Source organism: Benincasa hispida, chromosome 11 (assembly GCF_009727055.1).
Source record: "Benincasa hispida cultivar B227 chromosome 11, ASM972705v1, whole genome shotgun sequence".
NCBI classification, from domain to species: Eukaryota; Viridiplantae; Streptophyta; class Magnoliopsida; order Cucurbitales; family Cucurbitaceae; genus Benincasa; species Benincasa hispida.
In genome coordinates, this window is record NC_052359.1 from 53,234,983 (window position 1) to 53,253,077 (window position 18,095).

The window sequence follows — 18,095 nt, forward strand, 5'->3', positions numbered from 1 at the left end:
TTTGGTTTAATTTTTTAAATCATTGGTAAAATGCAGATAACAAAGAAAGAAATTTGGAGGCAGAAGTAGTGACTATTGATTTAACTTTCAAAAACAAAAATAAAAAGTCAAATGATCACTAAACAAGACTTAAACTTTTTGCTTGTTGCATAATTGCTCGGAAGTAGCTTGAAGTAGAAAAATTGTAAAGCCCTAGAAGGTCAGCAATATATCGTCAAATCAAGAGTGAAAGATAATACATACTTCAATTTTTCTTTTCCCCTTCTCAAAGTTAAATGGTTGGTTACAAATTTGGTTCACTCCCTATTCAATCTCAAAATTTTCAAATTTAAGTCCACTGGTTAGGCTATATTTCAATTTGTTTCCTTATATATAACCAAATCTCACACCAAATATAGTTTCTACTATATTGACATTTTTTTTCATGTAACTATGAATTGATGTTTATTATTTAGTTAATTGAAAGAAAATAGATAGGCTATGTTGAGAGGATAAAAAAAAAGATCAAATTATGAGTTACCATTCAGACTAATATGATGTGTATCAAATTGAGAAGTATCCTAAATCAAATGCAATAATAACAATAAGAAAAAAAAAGTTAAATTACAAATTTAGTGTCGGTTAAGTTTGTACAAAAAGTAGTTGATTTAGAAAAAAAATATTTGATACATTAAGTTACTCAAACTTTCAATTTTGTATATAGTAAGTTCTTAATATAATGAGATCAATCTTTAATAGGAGTCTAAACTTTCAATAACCTATTAGACACCAAATCTATAATTCATTCACCTATTCAACATATAATTAAAAATTTAAGAATTTATTTTAGCTTCCAAAAAAAAAAAAATTAAACTTGAGTTTTTTTTTTCTTTTTCTTTTTTTTTTTTTTTTTAAAAAAAGGTAACAAACTTTGCATGAAAGTTACGCAAACTTGTGCCCCACCACCGTCAGTCTCACTCATCCCCTCATGTTTATAATTCCCATTATGTGTATTTTCAAGATTGTGGAGTTTTTTTGTTTTTAAAATTTTGAGAGTGAAAATGGAGGTCGAGAGAGAAGAAGAAGATGTGAGAGTGGGAGCGAACAGGTTCGAAGAGAGGCAGGCGATGGGGACGGCAGCTCGGAAGGACTACCGAGAGCCAGCCCCGGCGCCACTGTTCGAGGGCGGAGAGTTAAGGTCATGGTCATTCTACAGGGCTGGGATTGCAGAGTTTGTAGGGAGTTTGTTGTTTCTTTATGTGAGTGTATTGACAATAATGGGTGTGGCCAGAGCTCCAAATAAGTGCTCTACTGTTGGAGCCCAAGGCATTGCTTGGGCCTTTGGTGGAATCATCTTTGTTCTTGTCTATTGCACTGCTGGTATTTCAGGTCATTATTCTTTACTACTCTTAAACTTGAAAAAAAAAAAAGAAGAAAAAAACCAATAAATTGAATTAATTGAAAATTGGTGAAATTAAATGTTAAATTAATTTTGAGTGTTCAAAGGTGTGTTTTGAAATGATTTTGAACATAACAAATTTGATTTTTGAAATTTCAAAATTAATATATTACCAAACACCCTTTCAAAACATATAAAAATCAAACACATTTTGCACCATTGTTTAAATTAAAACCATCAAGTTCTGAAATCAGCCATCAAACCCATATTAAGAATATATATATATATATATATTGGAATCATAAAATACAAAGCTGTGTTTTAAAGTTTAATGATTTAATAATTTGTGAAAAATTCCATCAAATGATGTAAAATTGCGATGAGCGCAGGTGGTCATATAAACCCAGCAGTCACATTCGGGCTACTACTGGGAAGGAAGCTATCGCTTACAAGGGCAGTGTTTTACATTATAATGCAGTGCCTTGGCGCCATCTGCGGCGCCGCCGTCGTCAAATCCTTCGAAAACGGCCCTTTCGAAAGGCTCGGTGGCGGCGCCAACACCGTTAATGGAGGCTATTCTACAACAGCTGCCCTTGGATCTGAGATCGTCGGTACATTTCTGCTTGTTTACACCGTCTTTTCAGCCACCGATGCCAAGCGAAATGCCCGAGATTCCCACGTTCCTGTAAGCTTGGGCTCATTTGATAACCATCAAACTCTTTTTTTTTAATTTTAATTTTTGAAAAATATACTTTTATCTATTTTCATTTTTCTCTAGAAGAAAAAACATAGTATGTTTTTTAGAATTTAAAATACCCTTACAAGATACACTTAAGTAGTTTTTATAATTTATATTTAAAAAAGTCATGACACACTTAAGTAGTTTTTATAATTTATATTTTAAAAAGCCAAAGGGTAATCAAATGGATTTTAATCCTTAGCTTTAAATCATATGTTAACGAAAAACAAGTTTAATTATATGGAAGAGCAATTACAAGTATAACAATCATATCCAAAGTATAATACAATGCAAAAGAATTTGCAGATATAACAAGATTTAGATTTTGAAATCTATCAATGATAGGTCATGTCACTTACAAAAGTTTATTAGTGATAGTGTCTATTACTAATAGATTTTCTATATTTGTAATTCTTTAAAAATGTGACTATACACTTAATTGTTATCCCTAAAAGTTTAAATGTTATAATACACTTAATTATTATCTCTAAAAATGTTACCTAATACAATTACTCTTATATGAAATATACATATAATTGTTGTGCAGATGTTGGCTCCTCTTCCGATTGGGTTTGCAGTGTTTTTGGTGCATTTAGCCACCATTCCGATCACCGGAACTGGCATTAATCCGGCGAGAAGCCTCGGTGCCGCCCTTATTTACAACCGCCACCAAGGCTGGCATGACCACGTGAGCTTCCCACAGCCATTCTTATCTGTTTTCAAAGTTTTTAGTTTAATTAAAGTGTATAATACCAAAATAAGTCTAGTTCATCTAACATAGTACTTGTACTATCAATTTCGAGATCAAAGATTGGATTCCTCTACCCATGCTTTAATCCAATATCTTTGAAAAAAAAAGTATAGTATTAATTTAAAATTAGAATTAGACAACGTCCTCACTTTCGATTCCCATGTTTAGTTACTGAAAGTTGATATTGTCTTGGGCAGTGGGTGTTCTGGGCAGGGCCGTTGATCGGGGCTGCACTTGCGGCTCTTTACCATCAGACGGTGATCAGAGCCATCCCATTCAAGTCCAAATGATATCATCTCAATCCTATGATTATGGACGCTTTTATTTATAAACTATGCTTCCAATTTCAAATTATGCGACTTTAATTGCCAATTCCCCTTAGTCAATTGTGTTCGAAGATAAAGTTATCACTCTTTTCCAATGCCTCCCTCTTGTTAAATGTAGAATTAAATTAGTATGTTTGGTTAATAATGAATAAAATTTGTGAAAATGACGGTGTTACACGAGTTTTTAAAATCCAAGTGTATCCTTTCCTTTTTCTTAATATCCATCCGACGTTGGATATGAATTTTCAGCTATGCTATGTTCAGACAGAAACTTATTCATTGGAGGTATAATATACATACAGATTCTATCATTCTATACATTGGATATCCACCAAATATTCGCCGGGAACATGGATAAGTAACAAAGATGGGGAGGCTTCTTACTAATAGGGCGCCTACAGACAAAGCAAACAAACCTTAATGGCATGTCTCCACGATCTAAAGAAGTTAGAAGTTCAAATACTTAAAAAAGAAAAAAAGAAAAAAGAAGACTTAGCATTCCTCATCCATCATGAAATCGCATGCTTGGAGGGTAACCCGCTTCCGTATAAGCATTTCAATGGTTGGACACTTTCTTTTTCGTCCTCCCCTTGGCTTTGAGCGGAATTGTTCATCAGCTACTTCAAAATCCCCCTGATTACCAGAGTAACAAGCACGTTAGATAATCTTTTTAAAGGTCAAGTGTACATAAATATATAAAGTTCTCTAAATGCAAACTTACATTAGTGTAAACATGGTAGCCACTTTTCTCATGATTGTCCCTGACATGCTTGTAACCAAATCTCATGCTACAACCAGAAAAGCCACATGCAAAAGGTTTTTGATCTAGGTGCTTAACTTTCATGTGTTGGCGGAGATTTGAAATCTGTGACATTATCAACAAGGGAACATATCAAATATCCATCCAGTCAAAATAAAAATAATGACATTCATTGGGAAGCCTTATAGCTCAGCTAAAAGTAGTCTCTGTGCTACTTACTGATGAAAAAACCTTACTACAGCTCTCATGTGTGCATTGAATTGTCTTTTGTGGACCTTCGCTCTCGTGCGCTTGTCGTAGATGTCGTTTGATGTTCTTTCTCAATTTTCTCTTCCCACAAATCTCACAATTTATGTACTTGTGGCAGGACTGTCTATGTGCCGCAAGGCATTGCTTGTTGGTGAATGTCTTCATGCAACCCGGTTCAGCACAATATGCCTCTATTGAGTCCAGCTTCACTACCATATAGTAAAAATTTAAAATATTACATGAATAACAAAATCAAACAATCAAGACATAGAGCAAATAAAAAAGATAGGAACTAACTATGAGAATCTTCATGCTTTTGCAGTCGAGATGCATATCTAAAGACTTTTCCACATCCATCCTCTGGACAAACAAACTGTTTCTGACATTCAACTTCAGGAGGAGCATTATCTTCATGGAGTTCTTTCAAGTGTCTATTTACACTGGATAGATATGCAAATTCACGGCTACAACTGTCAATTGGACACTCGAATAGTATTCCTTGATGCTGGAGAAGGTGGCGAGTCAAATGATCCTTTCTCCTATAACTAGCTTGACAACCATCTACTGAACAAATATATGGCCTCTGTATCAAAATAATTCAATAAAATTGGTCAACTTTAAAATTTATTAACTAAAAACCCTCTTCCCAACATTCTCAAATGACTTCGAACCTCAAGTTACAGTAGCGCGACCGAGGCCCACTTGAAGGAGCTTCTCAGGAGGTCTCCCAACCTGATACTGATCCAATCAAGAAAGAAAAGTGCAGCCCCGTGCATTTTGGAGTTCTTATTGTGGGATCCAATGCTTCACGCTGAGATATCCAGGATCAGATCACATTATTTTAATAAATTTATGGAGTTGTTCCTGCAAAACTAGTCACCTTCAATGCAAAAAGATATGGAATAGATAGGAAGGAATTCGTTGTAAGAACCTTTAAATAATTCATAATAACTGATAAATGACTATAAAATTGATGGCCAAAGTCGAAGAGCCACCAGTGAAAATTGACTGCTAATATCAAAGAAAAATTTTACTTCTGAGAACACAACCTAAGACAACCATGTAAACAATAAAGGCAAGCACATAATTCAAACCCATTTATGAGATGAGAACTGTAAAGAAGATAGAAACCCCAAAAGCAAGCATATCTAGATAACCAACTAACATACTGAAGAACCCGAATATATTGAACTATAAAAGATAACGGAAATGTAAAACAAACCAAGTGTTCGAGGTACTTGGGCCCTCCTAATCTCGAGCAATTCAAATATTGCATTTTCGTTGCTTCAAGTAAGCAGGCTTTTTGAATCAATATCTCTCAAGCAATTCAAACCAAAGAAGTACAATTTATAGGAAAATTATTAAAATACCTCGAAGGAATGGCTTTGCATATGTTGCTTCAAGTAAGCAGGCTTTTTGAAATCAACGCCACAATCCTGGCAAATATTGGATTTTCTGCCTTTTGCCTTAGCATCTGCATCGTCTTTCGGTTTTCCGCTCTCCATCTATAATAGGAATCAGGTGAATAAATGATGCATTCAAAGAAACAGTTTACCTTCCCTAAGAACCCTTTTGGTAAAAGGTAGAAAATCTTCGTTTCAAAGTTTCAAACGATAGTACAACTTCAGGATAAAGCCCTAATCTACGTTCACAACACAAACACTAACTCCTAACATGAATTTACTATTGGCTAACTTCGAATCATTGTAAAACGAAAATCAAAATCCAGATCAAGATACGTAATCAAACAAATCAATCAATTATGATGTAAACGAACAAAGCTCTACTAGACTCGACCGAAGTCTGAATACAGAACACAACACAAACCCTCGGTTTGTTTTCTCAAATATTGGAAAGCGTTTGGTTTCAAATTGAAATTGGCCAGATTTAAATTTTACCCTATTTTGAAGTTGATTGAAGCGCAGAAACCAAAAGAAAGGACAGAAAAGAAAAGAGATTTGGACAGACCTTAACGACAAGAGACTGAGAGATGGAGAGGCTACTGCGGAAGTGGCGGTTGTCGTGGCCGTGTATGATTCCAGCGGCAGAGAGGAGGATGGGGAAGAGAATGCGGCGGCAATGAGCTACGTTGACGACTTTTGGCAATCCCAATAATACATGATACAAGTGGGGCGTGTTTTAGAAGAAAAAATGTTTTTAAAAAATTCATTTTCATTAAAACACTTTTTGATAAAAACTATAAAAATGTTATTTGAAGAGCAAAGTTATTTGGTCAAAGTTTATATGTCTGTTTTTGGATGTAAAGTTATTTGGTATGAGTTTATATGTCTGGATTTAGGTGTTGAGTCATATATATGGATATTTGATGTAGTTTTTTGAAACTTTTTTATTCAATAAGTTGAAGATCAAGAGGTTTTGGTTTTGAGAGAGCCTTTTCAACTTCCCTCTTTTCTCCTATGTATTCAATCAATAATAGTAGCTACAATCCTATTTACTTTTATACACTCATTGCCCTACAACATGGTTACATAATAATACAAAAAGAATAAAGAATATCACACTTGGCTTGGTTTGATTGGTGGAGAGAAAACAAATTATCAACAGAATGGTAGTGTCTCATTTCTATTTTCTTCCACCTTTCCTTTTCCCTTTTCATTTTATTTTCTTCTCTAACATCCCCCCTCAAACTGGAGAGCACTTCAACTACTCCCAGTTTGGACCGTAATGTATAGAAGTGGGGGTTGTTGAGTGGTTTGATGAGGCAATCTACTAGTTGGTCTGTCGAAGGTACATATCGAATGGTGATGTTGCCTTTTAGAACATGGTCCCGGATAAAGTGAAGATCAATTTCTACATGCTTAGTTCTAGAGTGAAACACTGGGTTGGCAGCCAAGGCATTTGCCCCTAGATTATCGCACCATATGATCGATCAAGTTCTTGATTGTAATCTCATCTCACCGAGTAGTTATTGAAGCCAGAGAACTTCGGATGTAGCATGAGCTAGTGCCCTGTATTCAGATTCTGTACTTGACCGTGCAACCACCGTTTGCTTCCTCGAGGACCATGATACAATGTTATTTCCTACAAAGGTATAGTAGGTGACCACTGATTTTCTGTCATCGAGATTGGATGCCCAATTAGCATTATAGTAGGTAGAGACTTGTAGATTCGGGCTTGGTTGGAAGTAAAGGTCATAGTGTTTTGTGCCGCTGATGTAGCGAATGACTCTCTTAGCTGTTTGCCAATGTACATCAATTGGAGTTTGAAGAAATTGACTCAGTTGGTTAACAACATAGGTGGTGTCCGGCCATGTGTGAGTTAAGTACTGAAGGGCGGCGATGGTGCTAAGATACATGTAAGGTTCAGAGAGGGGCTGTCCATCAGTCTTTGATAGTTTCTTGCCTTGCACGCTTGGTGAGGGCATTGGTTTTACATTAGTCATTTGTAGTTTATGCAGTAGGTCATCCATATACTTTGATTGGTTGATCAGTAGGCCGGAGTCTAAATAGTGAACTTGTATTCTCTGAAAATATCAAAGTTGTCTCAAGTCCTTGAGTGCAAACTGAATATCAAGAGTTTCTATGAGTTGCTCTGTTAATTGAGAGTTGTTACCTATGATAATGACGTTGACGAAATAGACAAGTAAGAATATTATAGAGCCCATCGTGCGTTAGATGAAAAAGGATGTATCCGATCGTGACTGATAAAATCCCCATTTTGTTAGGACAGAGCTGAGGGTTGTATTCCAGGCTCGTAGTGCTTGTTTTAGGCCATAGATAGCCTTTTTTAGTTTGCAGACATGGTTCGGGTATTGAGAGCTGACATACTTGGGTGGTTGACACATATAGATATTCTCGACAAGTTTTCCATTTAAGAACGCATTGTTGAAGTCAAGTTGCTTGAGAGTCCAGCCGTGTGACATAACAACACTGATGACTACTCAGATTGTGGAGGACTTCACGACCGGGCTGAATGTCTCAAAGAAGTCTACTCCATGATGTTGATGAAAGCCCTTCGCAACTAGTCGGGCCCTATATCTCTGTATTGAGCCATCCATGTTCCTCTTGAGTCGAAATATCCACTTGTTTCCAACTATATTGTGTGACAGAGATGAGGGAACCAATGTCCAGGTCTTGTTCTTCATGAGAGTCGAGTATTCCTCTCCATTGCCTTCTTCCATTGAGGAGTTGCAAGTGCAGTTGTGATTCTTGTGAGCACTGTTTGAGACCAATCAGTGCTTTTGCTTGTTATCCAGGCATTGGGTTTAAATATGTCGGCTTTGGCTCTTGTTACCATAGGGTGAGTGGGAACAGGTGAGGGGCGGGAGGAGATGGTAGGCTTTGGCAGGGTGGTAGAGGTTGAATTATCAGTAGGATGTGATATATGTGGTATAGTAGGATTGTCATGTCAGACTGGGTTGGTTTGAGTCAGGGGCACCGATGAGGGATGGGTGGGGCTCACCGTCAGGGAGAGATTTGGGCTGTGGTGGGATGCATAGCCTGGTGAGGATGTTTGGTTTGTGGTGTTTGGAGCATAGTCGGGAGCATATGGTGGTGTTGGATTTACTTTAGGAATGACTGTGACTGAGACAGGTTATTGAGTATGGGTTGAAGGCTCGGGATTAAGGATTCAATTATGGGAGGTGTTATCGCCTAGACGATCGTGCTGGACGATGGAATATCAACGATCGTGGGGTTCTTCGCTGTGGTGATCGTTCTATACGATGAGCTTTCACCGATTTGTCTAGTTGATGGACTCTCTGCGATCGTTGTGTCTTTGGCCTGGGTAATCGTTTTATACGATAGAGACTGAGCGATTGTGTTATCTTTCACCTGGACGACCGTTCTAGACGATGGGCGTTGAATGATCACATTGTCTGTCACCTGAGCGATCATTCTAAATGATGGAGGCTGAACGATCGTGTTGTCTGTCATTTGGGCGATCGTTCTAAACGACAGTAGCTGAGAGCGATCGTGTTGTCTGTCGTCTGGGCGATCGTTCTGAGTGATGAGAGCTCAGCAATCGTTTTTTCTTCCTTTTGGCCTGTCGTCTGGGCGATCGTGATAAACAATGGAAGTTTAGCGATCGTTTTGTTTGTCGTCTAGGTGATCGTGGTGCACGATGGGGATGCAAATAGGAAGTCATTCTCATTAAATTTCACATGTCTGCTGGTGTAAATTCGACCCAATGGATTGAGGCATCTGTACACCTTGTGATGTGAGTTGGGACCAATATACACACATTTCTCCGAGTATAATTGGAATTTCTGACTGTGGTATGGCCTTAGGTAAGGGAAGCAAACACATCCGAATGTCCCGAGATTGAAAAAATCAAGGTTAGAACCAAATAGTACAGTGATGGGCGATCTACCTTGTAGCACTATGGTAGGCATTCCATTTATGAGATAAGCTGCTGTTGAGAATGCCTCCCACCAAAAGGACAAAGGCATGGATGTCTGTGTAAGTAGCGTGAGTCTGGTTTCGACGATATTTCAATACTTGCGCTCAGCTCAGCCATTTTGTTCAGAGGTATAGGGGCATGATTTTCTGATTAAGATGCCTTTGGACTCACAGAGTTGATGCATTCTATCATACTCTTTACCATTGTCTGATTGAAGCATTTTGATCCCAGGTTTGAATTGAGTTTGGATTAATCGAGTAAAGTGATTGAACGCTGCCAATGTCTCACTTTTCTATTTCACAGGGTATATCCACACATATCGACTGTGATCATCCAAGAACAGTATGTAGTATCAGTATCCATCAGTAGATTCAATAGGGGCTGGTCCCCATACATTTGTATGTATTAAGTCAAACTTGTTAGATGCTCGAGATTGAGAGTTTGGAAATGGTAAGGCACTTGCTTTTCCTAATTGGCATGAATCACAAAATTCATTTCCTTCATTAGATTTGACTAGTAAATTACATTCTCTAAGGATATAATCTAGTATTTTAATTGACGGATGTCCTAATCTCCTATGCCAGACAACTCTTGACTCAACCAAATTTATCTTAATTCCTGATAGAACTACGGTAGTCGGGTTGTTATTTTTATACAGAGCATTCCTCTTCTCTTTGTGTTGTCTTTCAGTACTTCAGTCCCTCGTAGGCGGTATAATCCTCTGTCAAGCTCCTCTTTCAGCAGTGTTTTGCCCGTAGCCTTGTCCTTAATGACACAACAGTTAGTGTGAAATTGAACAACCACAACATTTTCATGAGCTAACTTGGATATGCTAATCAAATTCTTTGCTATATTAGGCATACATAGGACATCATTTAATATAAACTCATTTCTTCCATCAGATAAATATGACTGACCAGTGTGAAATATATGTAGTTTTTCACCATTACCTACAATGACCAGTTCATTACCTCCATACTCAGTTGGGTTGTTGATATTGTTATAATCAGGAGTGACATGATTAATAGCTCCACTGTTGATGTACCAATTTGGATCAGCTATTGTTTCTGGTGTGGCCATGAAGGGGTTGGAGGGTTGTGAGGCTGTGAACATAGGGGCGACATTGTTGTTGGGGCTAATTGACTCGTGATTTCCTCTGCCCTGTCCATTGTTCTGAGAGTTTCTTTGTCAAACCGATGATAGCATACCAGGGCTAAGTGACCATACTTTCCACAAGCTTGACATGTTGGTCTATTTGTGTTGTTGTTTCGACCTCTTCCTCGACCTCGACTGCCATCTTGTCCATTGAATGGATTATGATTAGAGCTGCTACCTTTGAAGCTGCTGCCCTGTTGCCCATTCCCATTGAATGAGGGATTGAAATGTGGCTTCCTTCCATTTGTATTCCTGTTAAAAGCTACATTGAGAGAAGGCTGCTGGACAAAAGAGCTATACATTTTGACAGAGTTTTGGTATTCCAATCTTTTTTCATAAGAAAGAAGTTCAGATTGCATATCCAACCAAGAAATACCTAGTTTACCTTGGATGCCTATGACTACTGAGTTGTATTCTCCATCAAGGACAAGGAGAACTTGTGAGATTAGTGTTCTTGTCGACACAGGGCTGCCTGCCTACGCAAGGTTGTCGGAGTGCAGCTTCATCAGCTTAAGGTACTCACTCATTTCTGACTACCTTTCCTTGTTTGTTGGAACAACTGCCTTAGGTAGTCTTCTTCAGTTTGAGATTGAACACCGAACAACTCTTGGATGGCTTGCCACAGTTCTTTGGCATTCTCGTACCCCATGAGTTGAACTGCTACGTCTAGAGCCATGGATTTGTACAACCATCCTAGCAAGAGTTGATCGATGGCAAACCATGCTTCATATTGAGAATTCAAACATCGTTCAATCGATGAGCTGACTCTGTCGTCACTGATCGTTTGGGAGCTGGAAGTTGCTTCAAAGGTAGTCTGGAAAAACATTGATGGGTAGGATATTTGTCCTGAGAGATGTCGTTCGAGCTTGTAGCTTCAGAGGATGGGCAGCGTGAGCATCTTCCACAACATGAAGTTGTCGCATTCTAGCTTTGTGGTGGTGAGCTGATTGAGGGGTGGTGTGGTGAACTTCACTAGTTCGACGGTTGAGGAACTTCTGGTGAGTGTGGCGTCGACCATGGTAGCTCTGATACTAAGTTGAAGATCAAGAGGTTTTGGTTTTGAGAGAGCCTTTTCAACTTCCTTATTTTCTCCTTTGTATTCAATCAATAATAGTAGCTACAACCCTATTTACTTTTATACACTCATTGCCCTACAATATGGTTACATAATAATACAAAAGGAATAAAGAATATCACACTTGGCTTGGTTTGATTGGTGGAGAAAAAACAAATTCTCAACAGAATGGTAGTGACTCATATCTATTTTCTTCCACCTTTCATTTTTATTTTCTTCTCTAACACAATAATATGTTTTATGATTACTATTTTTTTTAAAACTTTTTTTATTCAATCTACCTATATTTGTTTGAACAAAATATAGATTGCATTTTTTTCTTTTAATTTTTTAATTTTGTTTGTTTGTTTCTTCTTTTTTTTTGGGCAATAAATAACAATTAACCCATGTTTATATAAAATGAGAAGCTAAAGCGAAATCAAAACTTTTTATTCTAGCTAATTTTTCTCCATAAATTTCATTATCATCATCATCATCATCTTCTTCTTCTAAATGCTACTCTATATTTTTACTATGTCATGAATATTTTTTAATTAAATCTCCTCCATCATCGTAGCAGCCAATGGAATGTCACCACATTTCTTCAACAATTTCAATTTCATTTCCTCTAAATTTGGAGAATCATTAGAAAACAAATCTCTATTTTTCACTAATTTTTGCTGGAAAATGTTCCATGATTTTTTTTTTTTATATCATTTTATGGGTTATTTTTGGTTATATGTTACATACTTTTCAACTACATACATACTTTTAGTCTAAATATTCTTAACACTCATTTGATATGTGAATTCAATTAAATAAAAATATTGTTTTTAATAAATTTTTATGTATAAATATTGCACTTAATGTGGAAAATAATATTTTTTTTATAATCAACAACCCTATAACATACTTTAACAGTCATCAGTCTTATAGTAGTCGAGAGTGGTTGTCGAAGTTGATTATCAAAGATGATTTTTGTTGGAGTTTGTAGTCGGAGGTGGTTGTCGGAGCGTAGAGTTAGTTGCGTGAAGGTGTATTGGAGTTGGTTGTCGAAGTTTATCATTGGAGGTGTTTTTCGAATCCTGGAGTTGGTCGGGCGAAAGTGGTTGTCAAAGTTGATAATCGAAGATGATTTTCGTTGGAGATTATAATCGGAGGTGACTGTCGGAGCCTGAAGCTAGTCGCATGAAGGTGGTATTAGAGTTGGTTGTCGAAGTTTGAGTTGCTCATTCAAAGGTGATCATTGAAGATGATTTTAATCAAAATTTGTAGTCGGAGTTGGTCATCGAAGTTTGTTGTCGAAGCCAATTGGTCGTCAGAGTTGGTAGCACGAAGGTGGTCGTCGAAGTTGGGTCACCGGAGGTGGTTGTCGGAGGCCAGAATTGGTTGCACAAAGGTTGTCCGAGCTCGGAGTTTGTCATCGGAGCTGTCATCGGAGGTGGTTTGTTGGAGTCCAAATTTTGTTACCGAAATTGTCATCAGAGGTGGTTGTCAAAGCTTGAAGTTAGTTGCCGGAGTTGTCATCAGAGGTGGCTGTCGGAGCCCAGAGTTAGTTCTCGGAGTGTGACAATGGCTGATGGGAAAAGCCATGAGAACAAGGGAGAGTTAGGGCGAGTTGGGGTGAGTTGGTAAAATATACCAACTCAACTCCACCAACATTTAAAGTTGGTGGGCCAAACAATGAGTTGGTATATTATACCAACTCAACTAGAGATGTCCATGGGGTGGGGCAGGGCCAGGGATGCCATTCCCCATCCCGTTCCCACTTCCCATTCATTCCTCATCCCTACGTGTTGGGGTTTGTGTAAACCCCGAATACTAAATTTCCTAGACAAGTATGTTTAGCCAAAGGAATGATATATTAAATATCTAATAAGTGAAAATCCATGTTATTTATAGGAATTGTGGAGAAAGGAAAAGAAAAACATATTAAATAGGGAAGCTCACTTATTGGTTTGGGCTGGAGGCACTAAATATGGGGTGACGTGGAGGTTAATCCTTGAACTCGGGGGGGGGGGGGGGGTGCAGGAAGATTAAAAGGAAAGGAATTTCGAAAGCTTGGTTTCAACAATCTACACAAGCAAATTTAGTAAAATCAGTGCCATTTGAAAGTTGGGAGAATTCTAGTTTTCAAGGTTGTCTTGCCGAAGAAAGATTGTAGAAGAAAAAGAACAAAAAGTGAGGAATTTTTAGAAGAGACAGAATCTCGGATTAATCAGGGCCCGAGGTGAAGATTGGAAGCTTCAAGCAAAACCATAAGAAATATTCGACTGAAATTTTAAAGGTAAGAAAGTAACTCAATTCTAAATAAGTTTGTGAGAATAAAGTTTCTTGAAAAGAGTTCTGGATTTTAAGTTATGAATTTTTAAAGTTGAAAACAGAGAGTTTTGCAGAAGCAAACAACTGCTTTGGAAGAACAAGCAAACAGCTCACCGTGAAGAGCGAGAGCGAGATGTGGGGGATGAGGATCTCGCTCAAGATGATAATCTCGCTAATTTTGTGATGAGCATCTTGCTTAAGAAGGAAATCTCGCTAGAAATTGAGCTGAATCTCGCTGATAAGGTGAGTATCGCTAGGATGAAAGTTTGTTAGGAAAAGCTTGATCTCGCTCATGAAGATCTCTCTCATGAGGAGGATATCGCTCATGAGGATCTCGCTCATGAAGGATGAATTCACTCATAATGATTATCTCGCTAGCAATGCTATCTTTGTTGATGAAGGATGAATTCACTCATTGAGGTATTTTACTAAGAATTCTAAGGAATTTAATCGGGAATTATGTCCTTTCAGGCCAAGAAGAGCTAGGAGAGGCGTATAACCCGTTAAGGGCCCCAATGAGATGTGAGTGACTATGTAATGATTTAATGTTTTAATGATTTAGAAACTATGATTTCTTTGAAGTTATTTCTCATGCTAAGTGTTTAAATGAGGACATATGTTTGAAGCTATTTCTCATGCTAAGTAAAGCATGTTTTCCATGGAAATTGACATGATTTAAATATGTTATCTTGTCCAAATACTTTCAACATGCTTAGTAAGTCCATTTTCATGATGAACTAGTATGATGATTTGAGCACTAAGCCTTAGTGTTCAACTAAATGTTTATGACTAGTTATATGAAGGATACTGAAGGACAATGAGAAAGTATCCTAGATAAGCACCTAAAGATACTGAAGGACAATGAGAACGTATCCTAGTTAAGTACTAAGGTACGACGATACTCAGTTATAACCATGTGCACGTAGGTAATACGACATCGAGGGATTGAGCAAAAGGGTTCTCCCTGACTAAGATTAACGTTGAGAGTTAGATCTAGTAGTTCACTCTCAACTAAGGATAAAGGCAGTCATATCTTCTCCTAGGCTAGAAGGATAGTTTGGAATTGCTAATGCTTATGAATGTTTATCAACGAATGATGTTACTAATTTATGAGTTTTCCAAGTATGTTTTCCATATCTAACGCATGCTAATTGTTTTTACAAGCTAGTTCAACACGATTTAAGCCAACTTATTTTACAAAGTATGAAGCATGCGTTAGGGTTAAAACTAAGGTTGAGTGAAGTTTGATGTACTATGTTTAAATACCTAAGATTGTCAAAGTACATGCATTGGTATTCCTAAACACAATGAAAAGGAATACTGAAGGTAAGAAAGGTATCTGAATAAATGTACCTAAGGTGTTGACGGTACATAGAAACCTCAAAATACACGTAGGTAGTTTTGAAGGAGAGGCCGAAGTATGGGTCTCCTAGGCCATAAACCAGCAAGGAGAGGCCGAAGCATGGGTCTCGTGGCTGATAACAGACGTTGGGAGCGAGAGCGGTGTATGCTCATTCTCAACTAGGGAATAATGATGTTTAATGATGTTTAAGAGTTGTTATCAATGTTTATGTTTAAAGGAAGTTGCTTGAGATGCCCATCAGTATATTTAAAGAAATCGACGTAGGGATCTCCCCTAGCCATAGTTTAGTATGAACAGGTCGAAGTAGAGGTCTCATCTAGTCAAGGTTTGGCGTTGGGAATTAGAGCAAAGGATGTTCATTCTCAACTAAGATTCAGGTTTCAGATACAATGGTTTTAAAGGTTTTATGTACACGTTTGCTTGGTATATTTTAATTCTAGTATTATGTTTTCGAGTTTTGAGTTTAAGCATGAGATTTATGTTTTATTAAGTCACTCACTGGGCTTCTAACTCATGTTTTCAAATGTTTTCCTTTCAGGTAGTGGTCAGTTCCCAAAAGACTTTTCTGCTGCTGCTCTGCCATTCAAAGGAATAGGTTGAAGGAAGCGTATTTGAAGAACTGTATTAGTTAATACACATGTGTCTGTCTAGAGACTAGTATTCTTGATAGGGCTCACTGAGTTGTAATATCCATGTATAAACATTGCTGCGAAACCCTGTAATGTAAATGTGTTAAGTTCTAAGTTAATATGTAATTTAACAGGTAAGATAGGCAGTAAGTGCCAGCAAAAGGGTTGGTAACCGCTGCAGTCACCATTCCATCCAGGTTAGGAGGGTAATCTGGTGCGGGTGTGACAGTTTGTGCCCTAAAATATCGTGTCCAGTAGTTTGTAAACAACTTTGTACGAACACTTGTGATGTATAATATAAATGATATTTACTTCACTATTTGACTTTGCACATTTAGATGTTTTTCATTTTACCACAAACCAATAAACTTAAAATCCTTGGATATTTATATGTAACTTAAGCATGTATGTGGTGACATACAAGTGGATCATGTCTTGAGTAATAACCAAAATGGTCTATAGTACATGGATAAAGGAGGGAAACCTTATCCTGATAACGCTACGGATGCGGCCCACTTTGTGGAATGGTCACAAGTGTTGTGACTTGTCACAGATGATCTGATCCTGATCATTCGTGTAGGGAAGAGAGAGATAAGTAGCAAGGAGAGGCCGAAGCAGGGTCTCGTGGCTGATAACAGACGTTGGGAGCGAGAGCGGTGATGCTCATCCTCACTAGGGAATAATGATGTAATGATGTTTAAGAGTTGTTATCAATGTTTATGTTTAAAGGAAGTTGCTTGAGATGCCATCAGTATAATAAAGAAATCGACGTAGGGATCTCCCCTAGCATAGTTTAGTATGAACAGGTCGAAGTAGAAGTCTCATCTAGTCAAGGTTTGGCGTTGGGAATTAGAGCAAAGGATGTTCATTCTCAACTAAGATTCAGGTTTCAGATACAATGGTTTTAAAGGTTTTATGTACACGTTTGCTTGGTATATTTTAATTCTAGTATTATGTTTTCGAGTTTGAGTTTAAAGCATGAGAATTTATGTTTTATTAAGTCACTCACTGGGCTTCTAACTCATGTTTTCAAATGTTTCCTTTCAGGTAGTGGTCAGTTCCCAAAAGACTTTTCTGCTGCTGCTCTGCCATTCAAGGAATAGGTTGAAGGAAGCGTATTTGAAGAACTGTATTAGTTAATACACATGTGTCTGTCTAGAGACTAGTATTCTTGATAGGGCTCACTGAGTTGTAATATCCATGTATAAACATTGCTGCGAACCCTGTAATGTAAATGTGTTAAGTTCTAAGTTAATATGTAATTTAACAGGTAAGTAGGCAGTAAGTGCCAGCAAAAGGGTTGGTAACCGCTGCAGTCACCATTCCATCCAGGTTAGGAGGGTAATCTGGTGCGGGTGACAGTTTGTGCCCTAAAATATCGTGTCCAGTAGTTTGTAAACAACTTTGTACGAACACTTGTGATTGTATAATATAAATGATATTTACTTCACTATTTGACTTTGCACATTTAGATGTTTTTCATTTTACACAAAACCAATAAACTTAAAATCCTTGAATATTATATGTAACTTAAGCATGTATGTGGTGACATACAAGTGGATCATGTCTTGAGTAATAACCAAAATGGTCTATAGTACATGGATAAAGGAGGGAAACCTTATCCTGATAACGCTACGGATGCGGCCCACTTTGTGGAATGGTCACAAGTGTTGTGACTTGTCACAGATGATCTGATCCTGATCAATTCGTGTAGGGGACATGCGAGTAGGGGCGTCTTATACAAAGAGTTTGTATAAGACCTGACCACGAAGTGTTAATGTCTCGTTATAATACAACCGTTCATAACTGAGACTTCACTTCACTAGGATGACCATAGGTAACATGACCTTAATCCTTAGTGAGTTGGGAACTCCTGCCATTGAGGGCGGTCCTTTGATTTGCATGGGTGCAGTGGCCAGAACGCCGACTCAAAACCTACCATTTTGAGGATTCGTCTGATTTGGGAGCTGGGAACTCAGCTACACAAGATGGAATTCACTTCTTCCCC

General features: G+C 37.7%; 3 protein-coding genes across 3 annotated transcripts; 1 reads left to right on the forward strand and 2 right to left on the reverse strand.

The window, feature by feature from the left end:
* The first annotated feature begins 1,015 nt into the window (after positions 1 to 1,015).
* LOC120091397 (probable aquaporin PIP1-4) lies at positions 1,016 to 3,229 on the forward strand. Its single transcript, XM_039049403.1, has 4 exons — positions 1,016 to 1,368; positions 1,768 to 2,063; positions 2,665 to 2,805; positions 3,066 to 3,229. The coding sequence occupies exons 1-4, from the start codon at positions 1,041 to 1,043 to the stop codon at positions 3,156 to 3,158; spliced, it is 858 nt and encodes a 285-aa protein (XP_038905331.1). The 5' UTR covers positions 1,016 to 1,040; the 3' UTR covers positions 3,159 to 3,229.
* A 224-nt stretch (positions 3,230 to 3,453) lies between these two features.
* LOC120091396 (transcription factor IIIA-like) lies at positions 3,454 to 6,331 on the reverse strand. Its single transcript, XM_039049402.1, has 6 exons — positions 6,172 to 6,331; positions 5,574 to 5,708; positions 4,501 to 4,786; positions 4,174 to 4,412; positions 3,916 to 4,059; positions 3,454 to 3,827 (listed from the first exon to the last, which is right to left on the reverse strand). Exons 2-6 carry the CDS (start codon positions 5,706 to 5,708, stop codon positions 3,687 to 3,689), a joined length of 945 nt encoding a protein of 314 aa, XP_038905330.1. The 5' UTR covers positions 6,172 to 6,331; the 3' UTR covers positions 3,454 to 3,686.
* A 798-nt stretch (positions 6,332 to 7,129) lies between these two features.
* LOC120090757 (secreted RxLR effector protein 161-like) lies at positions 7,130 to 7,606 on the reverse strand. Its single transcript, XM_039048466.1, has one exon. The coding sequence runs from the start codon at positions 7,604 to 7,606 to the stop codon at positions 7,130 to 7,132; it is 477 nt and encodes a 158-aa protein (XP_038904394.1).
* Between the last annotated feature and the right edge of the window lie 10,489 nt (positions 7,607 to 18,095).

Bases quoted from the DNA above. Each gene is read 5' to 3' on its own strand.
- LOC120090757 (XM_039048466.1), bottom strand. From the start codon at position 7,606: ATGACTAATGTAAAACCAATGCCCTCACCAAGCGTGCAAGGCAAGAAA.
- LOC120091397 (XM_039049403.1), top strand. From the start codon at position 1,041: ATGGAGGTCGAGAGAGAAGAAGAAGATGTGAGAGTGGGAGCGAACAGG. The intron at 1,369-1,767 runs GTCATTATTCTT...CGATGAGCGCAG, and splicing joins TTGCACTGCTGGTATTTCAG to GTGGTCATATAAACCCAGCA. The intron at 2,806-3,065 runs GTGAGCTTCCCA...TGTCTTGGGCAG, and splicing joins ACCAAGGCTGGCATGACCAC to TGGGTGTTCTGGGCAGGGCC.
- LOC120091396 (XM_039049402.1), bottom strand. From the start codon at position 5,708: ATGGAGAGCGGAAAACCGAAAGACGATGCAGATGCTAAGGCAAAAGGC. The intron at 4,787-5,573 runs GTATTTTAATAA...ATTTTGATACAG, and splicing joins TGCAAAGCCATTCCTTCGAG to AGGCCATATATTTGTTCAGT. The intron at 4,413-4,500 runs GTTAGTTCCTAT...ACTATATGGTAG, and splicing joins AAAGCATGAAGATTCTCATA to TGAAGCTGGACTCAATAGAG.